Source organism: Octopus bimaculoides, chromosome 2 (genome assembly GCF_046866305.1).
Source record: "Octopus bimaculoides isolate indiv1 chromosome 2, ASM4686630v1, whole genome shotgun sequence".
Taxonomy (NCBI): Eukaryota; Metazoa; Mollusca; class Cephalopoda; order Octopoda; family Octopodidae; genus Octopus; species Octopus bimaculoides.
The window spans coordinates 16775434-16795457 of NC_142929.1; the positions used below are offsets into that span (position 1 = coordinate 16775434).

At 33.2% G+C, this 20024-nt stretch overlaps 1 protein-coding gene and 1 long non-coding RNA gene across 5 annotated transcripts in view; one reads left to right on the plus strand and one right to left on the minus strand.

The window, feature by feature from the left end:
• Nucleotides 1-2686: 2686 nt before the first annotated feature.
• Nucleotides 2687-20024, plus strand: part of LOC106884207 (uncharacterized) — a 44034-nt gene continuing 26696 nt past the window's right edge. The window contains exons 1-4 of one of the 3 annotated variants that reach the window (XM_089341147.1): nt 2687-3311; nt 8884-9218; nt 17250-17360; nt 19141-19215. In XM_089341147.1, coding sequence (XP_089197273.1) covers nt 3302-3311; nt 8884-9218; nt 17250-17360; nt 19141-19215 — 531 coding nt within the window. In that variant the 5' untranslated portion in view covers nt 2687-3301. The remainder of the gene's footprint in view (nt 3312-8883; nt 9219-17249; nt 17361-19140; nt 19216-20024) is intronic. The other 2 variants (XM_089341153.1, XM_089341158.1) reach the window with 2 other exon arrangements.
• LOC128250526 (uncharacterized) overlaps nt 9227-20024 on the minus strand; it is a 56136-nt gene continuing 45338 nt past the window's right edge. For both annotated transcript variants that reach the window (XR_016238246.1, XR_016238249.1), the window contains exons 3-4: nt 17100-17861; nt 9227-9773 (exon numbers count right to left, since the gene is read on the minus strand). This is a non-coding gene — a long non-coding RNA (uncharacterized LOC128250526). The remainder of the gene's footprint in view (nt 9774-17099; nt 17862-20024) is intronic.

The following is a 20024-nucleotide window of genomic DNA, read 5'->3' on the forward strand; positions in this document are numbered from 1 at the left end:
TGATAGCAGCTGGAAATTTCCGGTCAGTTATCAGTGTTTTGAGAGGATCGTTCACCATCGTGAGAGTAAGCAATGTTTTTTTTTTTTTTAAAGAAATGAATGTTGCTGAAGCTGTTTCGCCGTAAAGTTGTTTTTTATGTTGGGGTGAACTGGAAGAGGCATAATAGTTGGATGCTGATACAAGAGGTTAACATTTTACAGGAAACCTTTAATATGCATTTCAATATGACTATGGAAGGTCAAATTAATTTACCTAATTGACTTGCTACAGCACGGGCGAACCTAGTGATAAAAAATGAAACCACCGATTTGACAGAAAATTATAGGTTTATTCTTTATCTAAACATTATGTTTAAACTGTATACAAGCTGCCTCAACCAATTCATCCAGGGTCACTGTATGTCCAGCAACGTAGTGACTGATGAGCAGGCGGGTGAAGAGAAAGGAGTGTGAGGATGTACAGATCGAATTTTGATAAACAAAGCTGTACTGTCTGCAGTAAGAAAACGCTCTAGAAATATTATGACAGTATGGCTTGGTTATAGGAAAGTGTTTAAATGTATTCCCCACTCATGGCTACTAAGGTGTCTGCACTCGGCAAGAGCGCCTTCCACTTTAGTCGTTAATATTGAGAAACTCACAATGACCTGAGCAACAATTCTCACACTTACAGATGAGAGCGGAACGATCGTTCTCAATGTTATAAATATTTCAAAGGGAATATTCCAATGAGTTAATCTTTCTGTAATTCTGTTCATGTAAGCATTACATTCATTATTATTTATTCAGCAAAATGCAAATGGATATATGCTAGGTTCTGCAAATGCTACAGGTATTAATGTAACTTATAATTTCTGTTTGGTTGACCAGAATATTCATGCTAAAAATGTTAAAAATGCCAAAAAGTAGTTGATATTAATAAGAACATTTTCGGCTGACATAGGAATAGAATTTGGCCAAAAGAAGTGTTTCTGTTTGAATGCTGAACGTGGAAAATCAGTGCGCCAAGCCCAAACGTTGTCCATCAATGATCTCACTAGCACTCATCTGCCACGCAAAGGATGCTGCAAATACCTAGGCATTAATTAAAACATATCATATCAAGGTACTGTGAATAATGATAGAATGACGCGAGAACATTACAACAGTCTACAAAAATATAATAGTAACTTTCAAGATAGTAACTTTCAATACATTTTCAGTACCAGTGCCAATTCCAACATTTGGGTTGCTTAAATGGTAGACATTAAAACCCGCATGATCCTAACATCAACTGGAAAATTCCATAGTAACAGTGATATCAAGTGTCTCTACTTGAGGAGAGATGGAGGTAGGGGTTTGATATCAGAACAGACAACAGCAGCAGCAGCAGCAGCAGACATAAACACAAAGTGCTGAAAAGCGACGAGAACAAAATCCTACTTGTCAGCAGTGAGCTCTTGAGGAAGCACTCTCTTCTTGATGATCTTCCACTCAACCCAAAACAGCTAGGCTAATATATTTCAAAGAAAACCTGGATGGGAAACGTTCAACATACCAATGAAGTACTACGCATGAGCATATTTCCTGACGATTTAAAGAAGACAGTTATATAGACCTGCAGCGCCGCCTCTCTTGAACTCGTGGTCGCTGTATCACATTAAACTTCGAAAGCTATGCATTTCCAATCCGAGAATAGGAGTTCGCTACAATATTCCTCATAAAGAAAAGAGACAGTGAAGTCCTTGGTGTTTTAAGATGCAACCAAAATGTAGATTATGTCATCTTTCTGGGGAAGAATCACAGATGTAATAAGCAGCTGTCCATAAATGTCATGAAGTTACTATCTTCCTATGAGACACGATATTGTCGTTAAAACAATAGACAGTGCTATTAGGGGTAAAAAAAAGACTATCCTGGAGTAAATATAGAGAATCCCTCTTTTATTGAATAAATGCACAATCAACACAAGGAATACCGGTCCAACATTTCCATCAAAATTTCGGTTAAGTGGAAGCATAGCAGGCCGGATATTGTTGTTTGGAACAGGCAAGAAAACGTATGTACTGTCATAGATGCAAGCTGTCTTGCTGACGAGATATGTCTGAAAATCAAAGATAATGGATAATTATAGACAACTGCTCCGAGACATGCAGCTCCTACATCCAAATTATAAATTTACATTTATACCAATAATTAGTGAACTTTGTTTTTGTAAGTGAGTGCCTAAGTGACAATCTGGATGAGCTGGAGATTTCAGAGAAACAAATAAGCCAGTTAACTGAAACTTTATGAATACAATCTGTAAGTGGAACTGTAAAAATATGCGAGAAATGATGGTGCCTCTGTCTTTGTTAGAAACCTGTTCCGTCCTCAGAGGAAGAATTGAAATAATAAAATCAGAAGAGAATATGCATACATGCATACATAGATACATACATACATAGATACATACATACATACATACATACATACTTGCTTGTGTCTGCTGAAATAAGTCAACGCCAATTTTCAAAAGCTCTTTGCGAGGAAAGATTCAGAGAATGTCATAAAACCATACATTTTGTTTGGTCATTAAATACTTGCTATCATTGTTTGACCTTATGTAAGTCGCGCTTAGAACCATATGAATACTCTCTTAAAACTATATGAATACTCTCACCGTTGAAGAGGTGTCAATAAATAGATAATTTGTTTTTCAAACGTTGACTTATTCCCGCTTCATAAAATGATATGACCATTTGAGTTTTAACACGATACGATATGGTTTCATGCAAATATGCATGGAATTTGTTCATAGGCTGAGCAACTACACAACATTACAATTGAAACTGAAAATCAACTGCAGCGATCTCTATGGTCAATTTAGGTCATGTTGAATGTAATGTTCTCCTTCGTTCCACACTTGACCACTCCACCATAAAACAGAGACCATTATTCAATATTTCACATGGGTCTAAAATGAAAGTAATTTCCCACAGTAGTTACTTGCATTCAAGTACATTAACCAAACCTTAAAAATACATAACAAAAAGAACATACAGCGTTTGAATATACAGCTCTTGTTTACGTGTAAGCTGTTCATGTACTGTTTATATGCTGCAAATAAAACTGTAACACGCCATAAAGAAACCTTCCCACGATAGTGACGTAACCTGTCAGGTTGCTTATATAGTTACTGCTAACGATATGAGCACAAGTTCACACAAAGAGGAATATTACTACTATTGCGAGAAAGGCGAGGAGGATCACGAATATTTTCGGATTTTACCATTTCAGTGTATTATCACTAGCTGCCACGAAGTAGCGGAGGTTCACAAACATGGAAGCCAGTAAGTATACGTTTATGAATGGTCGTAAGTCCTCACTATATATATCCCCTTCTATAACTCTTTTTGTAAAGACACTCCACGATTCGCTCAATAAGGTATTAACAAAATTCGAATTTTCCGTTCTGTCACTTCACTCACGATAATTAAAGACTAGTATAAAGTCGCCTGTAATATACACTGGACTAATTGACCCCAACTTTAACAAGCCTCACTTTACTCCTGCTTCGGTTTCCCCTTCCAAAAATACATGTATCTACCTCTTACTTCCTCAAACTAACCACCATCGTCTACACGAGTCTCTAAAAGTGTTGGTTCATCTCGCGAGCAACAAGTGCATATACACATGTATATATGTATATGTACATATATATATATGCTTATACATATATATGTGTGTGTGTATATATGTATATATGCATATGTATATATACATATATAAATACATATATATGTATATATATATATGTATATATGAGTATACATATATATATGTGTATATATATATATATATATATATATATATATATATATATATATATATATATATATATATATATATGCGAGTAAAAATAAATACAAAAAAGGTGGATTTTTTGTATGATTGTGTATAGAGGAATATATTATTTTGCTTAAAAGAGTTCCAACACTGTCTGTTTTTTATGTTTTATTTATATTCCTGCAGAACTAATGTGGGGTATAGAATATGGAATATACAATATATAATATGATATACAATATACAATATAAAATAAAATAAAATAAAAATGGATGGCACCATGAAAGAAAGTATTGAATGTAGATGAAATATTGAGTGTTCAATATAAAGGATCAAATATATAAATATATAAATATAAATATATATACATAAAGGCGACTCGAGTTTCAGGGCTATTTCCCTTCGTCATGGCCGGTATGACAGACTTTAACAGACTGTAATAAGTTGGCTGGTTTTCTGTCTTTTATACCAATTCCTTTGGACGGCAGCAGTAGGTGTCTGGCTATTTTTAGAATTGATGTTAAATCTATTTTTAGACATGATGATATTTTAATTTATTGTTTTGTGTGGGTTGTAGGGATAATATTTTTAAACCCCAGTAGGTGTTTGGCTGTTCTTAGAAATGATGCCAAATCTATTTATAGAAATGATGATATCTGAGAGATTTTTTGTGTTTTGGTTACAGGGATAAGATTTTTAAACCCCAAGTAAGATGGATTTAATCATTGTTTGTTAAGAGTGGGTTTGAATTTCTTAATAAAGTCCTTTTCTTTGCATTTTCTTTCAATTTCATTCCGGTTGTAAAGTTTATGGAATGGAAATATAATAAAAGTTTGATGACCACATGTTGCTAGATGGTTACTCAGTGGTATTTGGCGGACTTCTGGGTTTTTAATCTGTTGTCGATGTACCCGTGAGCGTTCCGATAGTGCATTACCTGTCTGGCCAACGTACAATTCTTCACAATTAGGGCATTTGATGCAGTAGATTAGATTTCTACTTTTGCAGTTCATGTTCGCATTGGTGAATATTTTCCCTGTTTTTGTGTTCATATATGGGCCGGTATGGATTGATCGGCATGTGCCGCATCGGCTATCATTGCATTTGGATACAGTGAATGTTTAATTTTTGTTGCTGAGGTCAAACCTTGCCTTTGTTTATAGTTTTTTCAAGTTTTTAGGTTGTCTCTTACTGAGAGTTACATTTTGATCTGTAATGATATTTCTCAATTCCTTACTTTGTGCAAGGATCGGTAAGTTCGCTTTGGCGATATTAAAGATGTTCTGGTGGCATGGATTTTGTGTCACTATAAATGGAATGATCTTTTCCTGTTTGTCTTTTCTTTGCGGTGTCCTCAGTTGTTGTATGGGTATTTTCGAAACCCGCTGAATACCATTTTCTATGAGTCGTGATGGGTATTTTTGCTTCACCAGAAATTCTTTCAGTTCCATCAGGCGTTGATTTCTGGTCTCTATATCCTCTACAATAGTACATATTCTCCTGGCTAGGCAGTATGGTATGTTGCGTTTTGTATGGGGTGGATGGCACGATTTAAAGTTCAAGTATTGGTGTGTGTCTGTGTGTTTGTAATATATATCTGTGGTAATGGCGGTGTTCTTTTTAATTACCATTATATCTAGAAGTGGTAATTTGCTACTGTTCATCTCCTTTGTGAATTGGATGGATGGGTGTAGGTTGTTCAGGAGGGTGTTAAATTCCTCCACAATGCTTTGAGGTCTGGTCCAGATTATGAAGCAATCGTCCAGGTATCTCTTCCATGCTTTTTCTATAAGCTTCCTAAATTCGGTGTTATATCTCTCCTCTATTTCCTGGTAGAGTTTTTGTTCCAAGTAACCCATCACCGAATTCGCATAAACGGGGGCAAACCTCGTCCCCATAGCCGTGCCTTTAATTTGGATATAGTTCTTACCATTGAAGAAGAACGTATTATTTTCCAGGATAAGTCTCACTGATTCTAGTATAAATGTCACTGTGTACCTGTTGGGAATTGCTTCTCTGTGTTTGTTTACCCAGTATTCAACCGCCTTTATTCCTAAATCATGTGGGATATTTGTGTATAGGCTTACTACATCGAAGCTCAGTAGGATTGAATTTGTTTCAGTGGTTTTGGGAAGATGGGATAAAAAGTCGATGTATATATATATATATATATACTTGTATATATATACTTGTATATATGTGTATATATATGTGTATATATATATGTATATATACATAACTATATGTATATATGCATATACATATATATATATACTTGTATACATATATATATATACTTGTATATATGTGTATATATATATGTATATATACATAATTATATGTATATATGCATATACATATATATATACATATATATGCATATAAATCTCTATATAATCTATATATATACATATATACATATATATCTATACATATACATCTATAAATATACATCTACGTATATACATATATATACTTACATATATATGTACATATATATATATATATATATATATATATATATATATATATATATATATATATATACATATAAATATATACATATATGTATACATAAATATATACACATATGTCCATAAATATATATATTGATATGTATATATAGTTACGTGATCTATTTCTAGCGCATTAATTGTCCACGTTAGTGGTCGACGTTATTTCTTAAAATGTACCTTAATCCCCTGAGATTGCAGATAATATTTCTGAATCTCTTTGATTCTTTAAATGTGCTGGCCTCATGATAATTAATCGATATTAATTAATATATGACTAATTACCAGATTTCATAATAATATTATAAATCTATATATATATATATATATATATATATATATATATATATATATATATGTATATATATATAGGTATATATATATATATATATATATATATATATATATATATATATATATATATATATATATATATATATATATATATAGGTATATATATATATATATATATATATATATATATATATATATATATATATATATATATATATATATATATATATATACATATATATATATACATATATATATATATATATATATATATATATATACATATATATATATATATATATATACATATATATATATATATATATATATATATATATATATATATATACATATATATATATACATATATATATATATATATATATATATATATATATATATATATATATATATATATATACATATATATATATACATATATATATATATATATATATATATATACATATATATATATATATATATATATATATATATATATATATATATATATATATACATATATATATATACATATATATATATATATATATATATATATATATATATATATATATATATATATATACATATAAATATATACATATATGTATACATAAATATATACACATATGTCCATAAATATATATATTGATATGTATATATAGTTACGTGATCTATTTCTAGCGCATTAATTGTCCACGTTAGTGGTCGACGTTATTTCTTAAAATGTACCTTAATCCCCTGAGATTGCAGATAATATTTCTGAATCTCTTTGATTCTTTAAATGTGCTGGCCTCATGATAATTAATCGATATTAATTAATATATGACTAATTACCAGATTTCATAATAATATTATAAATCTATATATATATATATATATATATATATATATATATATATATATATATATATATGTATATATATATAGGTATATATATATATATATATATATATATATATATATATATATATATATATATATATATATATATATATATATATAGGTATATATATATATATATATATATATATATATATATATATATATATATATATATATATATATACATATATATATATACATATATATATATATATATATATATATATATATATATATATACATATATATATATATATATATACATATATATATATATATATATATATATATATATATATATATATATACATATATATATATACATATATATATATATATATATATATATATATATATATATATATATATATATACATATATATATATACATATATATATATATATATATATATATATATATACATATATATATATATATATATATATATATATATATATGTATATATATATATATATACATATATATATATACATATATATATATATATATATATATATATATATATATATATATATATATATATATATATACTTTATCTAAAAGCATCAGAAATATAACAAAGGCTGTTACTTAGAGTAACAGTGGGGTGGTGGCGATCCCTGTTGTACTCATTCGCCCCGACTTTCTCTCATTCTTTCTTCCTGTTTCTTGAGTAATGCTGCGATCTCGGGTCGACTTGATCCCTTCCAAGCCATTGAGTAAAGAGAGAAAACGACGATGCTTTGTAGTACTTTTTATTAACGACTTACTGTTTAGAGCGATCTACCTATAGCAAGTGGTCTTTACTTAAATATATAATATGATCATAGTAACTGATATGAATTATTGACCATTCAAATAGCTAACAGATATCTAAGCATCATGATCAGGTACTTCCTATATAAAATATTTGGTTCTTAGTACAATTTCTAATGAGAAATTTAATGGTGGGCAATTTACTTCGAACATTTTAAATGTTTATAAGTTTAAAAACTGCTCTGTCCTTATCCTAGAACAGTGAATCAAAAACTGAAAAAATAAATTACATGATAGGAGGATTAATTCCAGCTTGGCATGTTTCCTGAAAGGGAAATTGTTATTAGGCTTAGCATACTTGCAATGTGTTCTTCGTAACCTGGCAGAAGGAATTCTATTTTCATCCTATGTGCTTCAACTAATAAGGAAACATAGAATTATTTAAATATACTGTTTTTTCGTTCACGTAATAGTGTTGATATTGATTAATTTTTTTTAATTATAAGCAAATTTTCACAAGAAAATTAAAGTCACCAACCAGCATATAACATTTGTTGATTAATTAAATTTATGAGGAATGAATACTTTGAAATATCTCTTACGGAATCTAATTTCTTTTTACAGATAAAACAAAGACTGAAGAACCGAACGATGGTCCACCAGAATACTACGAAAACCCTGGATACTCATCTGCTTTTGAGCATCCTACGACTTCTGGTCATCCCACACAACCTGGATATCCACCACAACCCAGATATCTGTCACAACCTGAATATCTACCACAACCGGGATATACGCCACACCCTGGTTATCCACCACAACCCGGATATCCACCACAAACCGGATATCGCCCACCACATGCAAATCAAATAACAATGGGATATACCCCATCGCCCTATTATCCTTCAACTATACCAGTGCAACAACAACCATTATTACAACAACAACAAAGTGTTATTGTAAGCAACGATATTTTCTTATTTTACTTTTTACTGTTCTACAAACATCCTAAATCTAGATGTTTAGCAAAAGGTGACTACGAAGAAATCATCTTTAAGAGTTTTAGTCAGTTATATCATTATATGGAGCAGAATAAATGTTTTAATGTGGTATTTATTTTATCAATCTTTATTGAAAGGCCGACAGGTTGTACAGAACTACAATGGTAACTGTCGCAATCGAATATACCGGGTGTCCACAAACTCTGGGTACATGGGAATTAACAAATACTTCTAAAAATTATTATTTCTTATATTTAATTGTTTATGTTATGATTTTATTTGCTCCATGTACCCAGACATTGTGGACACCCTGTATATACGTGTGTGCGTGTGCACGAATGCATGCTTGTGTGTGTGTGTGTGTGTTTGTGCGCGCGTGCGTTTGTGTGTGTACGTGCGCGAGTGTGTGAGTGAAGCCTAGCTTCTAGTTGTCCATGGTATAATGCAATAGGATCAAACCTGGAGACTTCTGGTTCTGGAAGGAATTTCTTAACTACAAAGTGATGAGCGCACCTGTAAAAGTAATAGAGCTAAATTAATTGAATTTACTGCTCCAATGAAATTAATGAAATTAATGAAATTAAAGGATTAAGCACGTGATGAATGTGTGTGAGCTGAGAAAGATAGATTGACAGAGATGGTCAAAACAGTAGACAGAAAATCAGGTTTTTATAATATGTATTTTCATGCTCTAAAGCCTGAGTTTACCTGAAACTAAAATCAAATAAATAAGTTCAATAGAAGCAGATCAATTAAATCAACTATATTCCTTCCTCCTCCCTTCTAAATTTAACCTCACATCTAGTCGAAGGCAAATAATGTTTCTTTAGCAGAATCAAGTACTCAGAACAATGGAGGCAGCTATAACAGAGTACTTAAGAAGTTCACCACGCAATAAGATCCCTGTCTTGGGTTCACTGCATGGAATTTTGGGTAAATGTCATTTAACATAACTATAGATCGATCCAAATCTTGTGAGTAAAATTGTGTAGTCAAAAAATATCTATAAGTACCTTGGTTTGAAGTGTAGCTGTAATTCAAAGATCTTACATTGTCACATATTATTATTATTATTATTATTATTGTTCAGTAGTTTTATTTTTATAACGTGCTTTCACTTCACTACCGAGCGCAGCCCTGTGCGCCTTGGGTATGTGCTGTGGTTTGCTGTGGTGCTCTTATGTTTACTGCATTGAAAGTGTTTTGCGTAGAATGTGTGCAGTACCCAGTAGTGCAATTTTCTGTATGTTATATATATTTGTAAGTCCTGGTGTTTTTGTTATGTATTTGTCTGAATATTTTTTTATTATACCTAAGGCACCTACTATGATAGGAATTGTTTCTGTTTTTAGATTCCACATTCGAGTTATCTCTATTTCCAGGTCTTTGTATTTTGAAAGTTTTTCCATTTCTTTTCGAGAAACGTTGTCATCTGCTGGTATTGATACATCAATTAGAAAGCATTTTTTTTCTTCATAATCTTTGACAACTATATCTGGTCTATTTGCCTTAATTTCTCTATCTGTGTGTATTGGCATATCCCAGAGTATGGTTGCTTTCTCGTTTTCTGTGACCTTTTCTGGCGTATGTTTATACCATCTTTTTTCTGTTGTTATTCCATAGTGTTGGCATAGCTTTCAGTGTATATAGGTCCCAGTTCTGTCGTGTCTGTGAATATATTCCTTCTTAGCCAGGACTGGGCAGCCAGAGATAATATGAGTTATTGTTTCTTGTCGATCTCCACATATTCTACAGTTACTTGTTATATTTCTTTTCATTATGTGTTTTTGGTAATTTCTGGTGGGGAGGCTCTGGTCTTGTGCAGCAATTAAAAATCCTTCAGTCTCTGCTTTGAGTCCTGAGCTTCTCAGCCATTGCTGGGATTTTTCTCTGTGTATTTCTTTCGCATTTAGTTTAGCCCAGTATTTACCATGTAGGGGCTTTTCTTGCCATCGTTTTATCATGGTCCGTTGCTGTTCTAGTTTTAGTTTGGATTTCATTTGTTTTATAGCTTTTGTTGTTTCTTCTTCTTCTTCTTCTTCTTCTTCTTCTTCTTCTTCTTCTTCTTCTTCTTCTTCTTCTTCTTCTTCTTCTTCTTCTTCTTCTTCTTCTTCTTCTTCTTCTTCTTCTTCTTCTTCTTCTTCTTCGTATTTGTTAGGTAGTATGATTTCTTGTTTGTATTTGTCAGCTTCCTTAAATACTGAAAACAGTTTTTTGTTTTGCTCGTGTTTTGTGGCTATTTGTATTAGTTTCTCTTGCTTCTGGAGTAGGTATTTTTGCAGTCCTATGGTGGTTATTTTATAATAGTTTTCTAGCTGTATAAGACCCCTGCCACCTTCTGTGCGTTGTATATATAGCCTTTCTATGTCAGATTTTGGGTGGTGCATCCTATATCGTCATTATTTTTCTTGTTTTCCTGTCTATTTTACATAGTTCGTTTAGTGTCCAGTTAAGGATGTTGTAGCTGTAGCTTATAACTGGGACAGCAAAAGTGTTGATACCCATTATCTTGTTTTTAGCATTGAGCTCTGTTTTTAGTATTGATCTAACTCGTCTATAGTACTCTTTCTTTATTTTTTCTTTCATTTGTGTATGTTGTATGCTATCTAGTTCATTGACTCCTAAATACTTATATGGTTGGCTTTCGTCTAGTTCTCTTATTTCATTGACTTTATCTAGTGTTATATTGCTACTTTTAACTAATTTTCCTCTTTTCAGGGTTGCTTTGGCACATTTTTCTAATCCTAATTTCATATCTATTTCCTTGGTAAAGCCGTGTACTGTCTGTAGTAGTGTTTCTAGCTCTTTGTCGTTTTTTGCATATAATTTTAGGTCATCCATATATAGAAGGTGGCTGACTGTTTTTCCGTATGCATATAATTTTAGGTCATCCATATATAGAAGGTTGCATATAATTTTAGGTCATTATTATTATTATTATTATTATTATTATTATTATTATTATTATTATTATTATTATTATTATTATTATTATTATTATTATTATTATTATTATTATTATTATCATCATCATCATTATTATTATTATTATTATTATTATTATTATTATTATTATTATTATTATTATTATTCAGGTTACTGCATTGTCGTGCTGATATGGCCTGAAATGTTTTTTTTAGCATACACGTGTCTCTGTGGAATATTCAGTCAGTTAATCATTAATATATAAGTAGTGATTGGTCAAAAAGCTAATTGCAGATTCCGAAACCGATTGGGGCTCCATCATCAATCAAAATAAGTCAGCAATATTTTTAGTAACCTTGACCAAGGAGTTAATCTTAATGACAAACCAGATTGTTATTTGATATTCTACTTAAACTAACTGTGTTCGTTGTTGTTTAGTCCTAGAGGAGTCTTGATCGAGTCGACTAGGTTTTGTGTATTTCTAGTTGGGACATCTCCTCTTATCATTTTTCAAATCACAAACTAAATGTTGCTAAGCCTAATAAGTATTTTGCTTTTAAAGGTAGTGAAAAGTGCTCTAAGTGAATTTCGGTGCTTTTGCTTTTACATTATTTCCATTATTTACATTTGACGGATATTTGTCCTCATCTTGTTTGTTGTTAACACGACGTTTCGGCTGATATACCCTCCAGCCTTCATCAGGTGTCTTGGGAAAATTTATTTCGAACCTGGGTTATCATTCCTAAGGTATGTTTCGATGTTGTTGTTGTTGTTGTTATGGCTACATGGAATTGATTGTGAAGTCCCTTCTTGAGTAATTTTTCTTCGTGTCCTTTCTGTACTCCTTCCTTTGTTTTTCCTTTTTTCTCTGCTTTCAATACTCCCTCATTCCTAACTGTCACTAGCAAGGTTTACTTACTTCGGGGGCTCGGTATCTTGTTAAGCTCTCGATTTCGATACGCACACAGTCTTCTAAACTTATCAGTTCTCTTCCTCCATTTGCACTCTTCGTGTATAGAGGATCAGTGTCTGCATGTGGATGATGGGCTCCATGCATCGTTAGAAGCTTTCTTGACTTCCTGTCCAACTCCTTTAGCACCTCCTCTGTCCTCTTGAGGATTCCAGCGGCATACCGAACTACTGCAACTGCGCACGCGTTTATTGCCGAAATCATGTTTCTGGCATTCAGTTTTGAAGCCAATAATTTTCTCACTCGCCGCAGGTACCTTCTTTTTGTCTTTTCCTTCATGTCGTTGTGTTTGTTTCCAACTGCCTCGGGTATCCCTAGGTATGTATAGCTAGATTGAGGTTGAATTGCCTTCACCATCATCATCATCATCAATATTATGATTATATGATAACTCACAGCTTAATTTGCTGGGTATGATGGAAAGTATCAGCTGTCCACAGCCAGTAGACTAAGGTGATGCTTCTAGAACCCTGTGAAGAATTCTTGCAGTTCCAAGCAATGCTGATTCTTGTAGGTGTTCTACCTATGCACTTGCACCAGTCTTTTTTCAGCCATGTTGGTAGTTGAGTGCTGATACTTCCAAGTTCACCAATTACTCTCTTCATCTACTCTCTTCATTGAGTACAACCTTCGTATTTCCCACTTTAAATCGTCATAGCTGTTTATTTTTCCTTCTTCTTTCGCGCTGATCCTGTTGTCACCAGTGCATGCTATGTCGCTTACCATACATATTCTTTCTTTTTTATTCACACAACATGTCCAGTTCCTGATGTCTGGTTGATTGATCGCACTGGATCATCCGAAAAGACATCGGAAACTGGACATCGTTGTGGTGAATAAAAAAGAACATGTATGATAATCGACATATCATTATTATTATTATTGTTGTTGTTGTTGTTGCTGTTTGTTGTTTGTTGTTGTTGGTTGTTGCTGTTGTTGTTATGCTTATCATTACTTTTAATCTGCATATTTATTACAGTCATTTGCCGAGACACACCCAGTGTGTCTGTGTGAAAGACACACTGGCTGAAAGATAAAAGATCTTACAGTATCACTGAAAGCTTGGAGAGGGGAAGTGGCAGGGGCAATAACGAAATATCTTCATTCCCTTTTTATCATACGTAGGGCACCTACAACAAGAACAGTTTTCACTTTGAGATACCACATATTTACTTTGTCAAATTCCTTTTCAGAAACGTATGATAAAAAGGGAATGAAGATATTTCGTTATTGCCCCTGCCACTTCCCCTCTCCAAGCTTTCAGTGATACTGTAAGATCTTTTATCTTTCAGCCAGTGTGTCTTTCACACAGACACACTGGGTGTGTCTCGACAAGTGACTGTAATAAATATGCAGATTAAAAGTAATGATAAGCATAACAACAACAACAGCAACAACCAACAACAACAAACAACAAACAACAACAACAAACAACAACAGCAACAACAACAACAACAACAACAACAACAATAATAATAATGCTATGTCGATTATCATACATGTTCTTTTTTATTCACCACAACGATGTCCAGTTTCCGATGTCTTTTCGGATGATCCAGTGCGATCAATCAACCAGACATCAGGAACTGGACATGTTGTGTGAATAAAAAAGAAAGAATATGTATGGTAAGCGACATAGCATGCACTGGTGACAACAGGATCAACGCGAAAGAAGAAGGAAAAATAAACAGCTATGACGATTTAAAGTGGGAAATACGAAGGTTGTACTCAATGAAGAGAGTAGATGAAGAGAGTAATTGGTGAACTTGGAAGTATCAGCACTCAACTACCAACATGTTTCTGAAACAATTACATCTATTTGTCTAGAAGTATTGCTTCCCTATCTTCCTAGGTCGATTAGCATGGATCGTTCTGTCAGTGTTGCCTGGAAAATCCCAGAGGATAGTGATATTTTTACCTTCAACAATTTGATCAGGATGATATTCATACAAGTACCGTAAATCCTCGAGTATAGTCCGCCCTTGAGTATAGTACGCAGGGGATTTTTAGGGGGCTGTACCTCTGAAAAACCTAAACCTTGTGTATAATACGCCCCCTACTCTAACTTGAGTCAAGGAGGTCTATATAACGTCCTTGGTTTGTAAACGTATATACGGTAACGTCCTTTATTATTATTGTATATATAACATAATGCAAACGTGTAGCTTTTTTGTGCACTTTGTTAGCAGAAAATAAAGAAATAACAGTGAAAAATAAATATTAAGTAAATTACCTTTACATATTTATCACTATCAGTTACAAGCCCGACATCACAAAATGCGTCTGAATAAACATTGCCGGACAGCAAATAGAGACTCGGACATTGCTTAGAAAATATTTTTCATCTTTAACCTCGTATATAGTACGCACTAGGGATTTTGACCTTTAAATTTTGGGGAAAAAAATGCGGATTATACCCGAGGATTTACGGTAATCAGGTGTCCTAATTTTGTAGTCTTTACATATTTTCCAATGTAAATATTGTCCTGCCTTATCGTGGTGATTTTTGCATTCGTTCGGTGTCAGGACAGGGCATCCTCAGACGAGATGTTCTATTGCTTCATCAAATTTATCGCAGAATCTACATTTAGGGTCAGAACCATTTTGAAGAACGGCAGACTGGTAGCTTTTTGTAAGCAAGCTTTGATCTTGTGCTGCCAATATGAAACCTTCAGTCTCTACTTTCGGTCCTGAACTCCTCAGCCACTGATGGGTCGTTGCTTGGCCTACATCAGCATTTCGACTTCAAAGTATATACTGTCCACGCACAGGCTCTTGGCTCCACAGCTCCCCAATTTTTTCTGCACATATCTTTTTACAATCTGCTTGAGCCATTTTGTTTGCTTTGTGGCAGTGGTTTCAGGTTCTTCATCTATCTAATGCCGAGTTCCCATATGAATTTGAAGCGTCCTCGACAATGTTATTACTATTATTACCATTATTATTATGTGATTAAAACTCACAGTTTATTTTGATGGGTTTGGTGGGAAGTGTCAGCTGTCCACACACAGCAGACTAAGATGACACTTGTTTACTGGTCATGCTTCAAAAACCCTGCGAAGATTTCTTGCAGTTCCAAGCAATGCTGGTTTTTGTAGATGTTCAACCTTCACACTTGCACCAATCTTTTTTAGCCATGTTGGTAGTTGAGTGCAGATACTTCCAAGTGCACCAATTACTGTTGGTATTACGTCTACTCTCCTCATTGACCACAACCTTCGTATTTCCCCTTCAAAACGTTTTGTCCAGGCTATTGGGACTTTTCATAAGTAATGGGCGCTCAAATACCTTTACCATCCCGGCATTGACAGAAACAAAAATTAGAAAGAAAATATCAAATAAAATATTGATTAGGGAGGGGATAAAGACACTTAACACAGCAAGTTCAGCATAATCCAATCAGATCGAGAGCGGGAATAGGACTGCTTAGGTGTGGTTGTAAACACAGAAGTGAGGTAGAAATTGGACATAAGGGGAAGATGGTAGAGGCGAGTAGGACGTTCATATCACCGCCGAGAGAAGGGGCCTACTGCAGCGCTCCTTACTGCCCAAACAGAAATAAGTTAAGAATTGCAGACGTGTATTTTTTAGATATATCTTTGGGAGAAGCAGAGAGACAGAGAGACAGAGAGGGAGGTGGAGGGGGGAGAGAATAGGGAGAGAGGAATAGAGAGCGAGGAGTAAAAATAGAGAGCGAGGAGTAAAAATAGAGAGCGAGGAGTAAAAATAGAGAGCGAGGAGTAAAAATAGAGAGCGAGGAGTAAAAATAGAGAGCGAGGGTAAAATGTTACTTTCGAGAAATTGATTAAATTTGAGTACGGAGCAAATAAAGTTCAATTCTGCATTTAAGACACAGCAATAAATTAAATTAATCAAAACTTACAGAGACATGTCATATATATTTTTTAGGTATATCTTTGTATTATATTAGGATCATAGCTTACGGAGTTTTGACTGGGGCTCCCATTATTCATTGTCGTTACATCATCATCGTTCTCATCATCATCATGATCATGATCATCGTCATCATCATCATCATCATCATAAACATCCCCAGATGATTATGTTATTTTTTTATTTTCTTCCCTTTTCAGATACAAAACCAGCAACCACAATATATTGACAATAAGTTGACTGTAGCAATTCTTGTCACCATTTTCTGCTTTTTTCCAACAGGCATTCCTGCTATTATTTATGCATCTAAAGTAAGTAAAATACGATCATTTCTTACGAGATATTCTATTCATTTCCATACATTTTATCCAGTCGTGGCTGTGCGATAAGAGGTTTGCTTCTCAACCACATGGTTCCGGGTTCAGTCCTGGGGCAAGTGTTTCCTGCAATAGTCTCGTGTTGATCAAAGCCTTGTGAATGGATTAAGCAGATGGAAACTGAAAGAATCTTGTCATACGCGCACACACACACACACAGACACACACACACACACACACACACACACACATATATATATATATATATGTGTGTGTGTGTGTGTGTGTGTGTGTGTGTGTGTGCAAGAGAAAGAGATTTTGTCTTTGTCAGCTACTAACGTTGACAATCGATGTTGGTGTGTTTACGTCCGTGTAACTTAGTGGTTCGGCAAAAGCGATAATAAAATTAGTACCAGCCTTAAAAGTAAAATATGCACAGGTGTCGATCCATTTGACTAGAATTCTTCAAGGGAAATGCTCCAGCATGGCCGCACTCTACTGACCGAAACAAATAAAGAGTAAAAGAAAAAAATATTCAAATTTTAGAGCAAAGAAAAATGTAAGATGCCAATATTTTACTTGATTAAAAGTCATGTTTTCATAGATGTTTTATTTTGTTAATATTTATAGTAGTGGGACCTAGGGAAACGCCACAATGAGAGCATGCTGTGATTAGAGGAATTTAACTGCTATTTCAGACAGGTTGAATTGTATCCTAGTGGTTGTGACAGAAACTGGTTCAAGTTCCCTCATGCACTTGTTAAGCATTTAGTTCATAGAGATTGTACTTGAGAAGCAAAACAAAAGGCCTTAAACAAGATCAAACGAACAGCATGATTGTAATAGGTTGTAATAGTTGTGATATATAATAAAGGGTCACCTGAAATACTTGTTTGCTCCATTATGTTTGACAATAACTGTTTCGAATATTTCAACCACAACAGTCTTACTCTACTCATCTTTTATATCTCTGCCAACATACCACGTCATTATAAATCAGGTTTCTAATAATCCAGTCTACATATAATAGCTCTAACACCTAAGCAGCAATTGATTTAGAAAAAGTATGGCATTTAACAGCTTGGATAAAATATCTACTTTATAAGAGCAACGGTTAGGAAACTAACAAATAATATCAGTTCAACACCACCACAACCACACCCACCCGCAAAAATATTGGTGGAATTTGTGGTCACACCGACACCCCCCATCATCCACTCCTTTATTAAGAAGAAACAATATTGTTCATTCATATAATTTCATAAAATTGCTGTTGTTACGGCGGCGAACCGGCAGAAACGTTAGCATGCCGGACGAAATGCTTAGCGTTATTTCGTCTGCCGTTACGTTCTGAGTTCAAATTCCGCCGAGGTCGACTCTGCCTTTCGGGGTCGATTAAATAAGTACCAGTTACGCACTGGGGTCGATATAATCGACTTAATCCCTTTGTCTGTCCTTGTTTGTCCCCTCTATGTTTAGCCCCTTGTGGGCAAGAAAGAAATAAGAAACGTTAACACGCCGGGCGAAATGCTTAGTGGTATTTCGTCCGTATTCACATTGTATGTTCAAATTCCGTTGAGGTCGACTTTGGCTTTGATCCTTTAGGGATAGATAAAATAAGTACTTGTTGAGTACTGGGGTTGATGTAATTCACTTATCCATTCCTCCAAAATTGCTGGCCTTGTACCAAAATTCGAAACCAATATATTTACTGCCGTTGAGTTTTATTAGCATGCTTTAAATATAAACTAACTCTTGTCTTTCTGTCTTCTAGGCAAACACAAGGATCCGAAATGGAGATATATCAGGTGCAAACGAAGCAAACACGAATGCAAGACGATTTATCAAAGTATCAATTCTTGTTGGTTCACTCTGTTTTATTGTTGTAATCATTCTGACATTTGTTCTAACTACATTAGGATATTTTTCTCTTACAAGTAGTTCTGCCAATAACGATGACTTAAAATTCGAAAGGTTTTTTGATTCAGATTAAATGAAGTATGTTCTTTTTTTTATATACTTCATTAATTATTATCGTATAAAATATTCTCAGTAAGAAATGTCTAAATATATTGAGAACTTCAGTTAATAAATGATATGCTTGGTAATAAATGATATATTCTGATCGGAGATCTCTACGGCTTCAGCCTGAGGGCAAGAACTAATAATACACTAAAACTATGAGAGTATAGAGATATTCCTGCACCTCTTGTACCACTCCTTCTCTCCTGTTTAATCCCCCACGAAAGCAATGGGTGATGTTGTTGCATTTTGCTCTTATTTGGATCTTCTTTAGTATTATCGCAGGAACTATCAAACTTTAAAATCATTTTATAAAAATACTTGTTAAATAAAGCAAATTTTTAAACTCTTTTCTAGTTTTTCAAAATGATGCCTTAAAACCCGATATTTATATGAGCGTTTAACATATATTAGGCACTACATAAGCAAAAAATAAGCTGTTATACACATACTTTGACAAATACCGCTATACACGTCAATACAAAATTTTAGATAATGGTAAATAGAAATGACAAAAACTGAAAACTACAGTCAGATATTGATTAGAAATGTAGAGGAATATTTCTGGTAGCTTTCATTCGTAAATATTAGGGTTAATATTGGTTTAAATATTTCTTATCATGTCAAACAATGGGA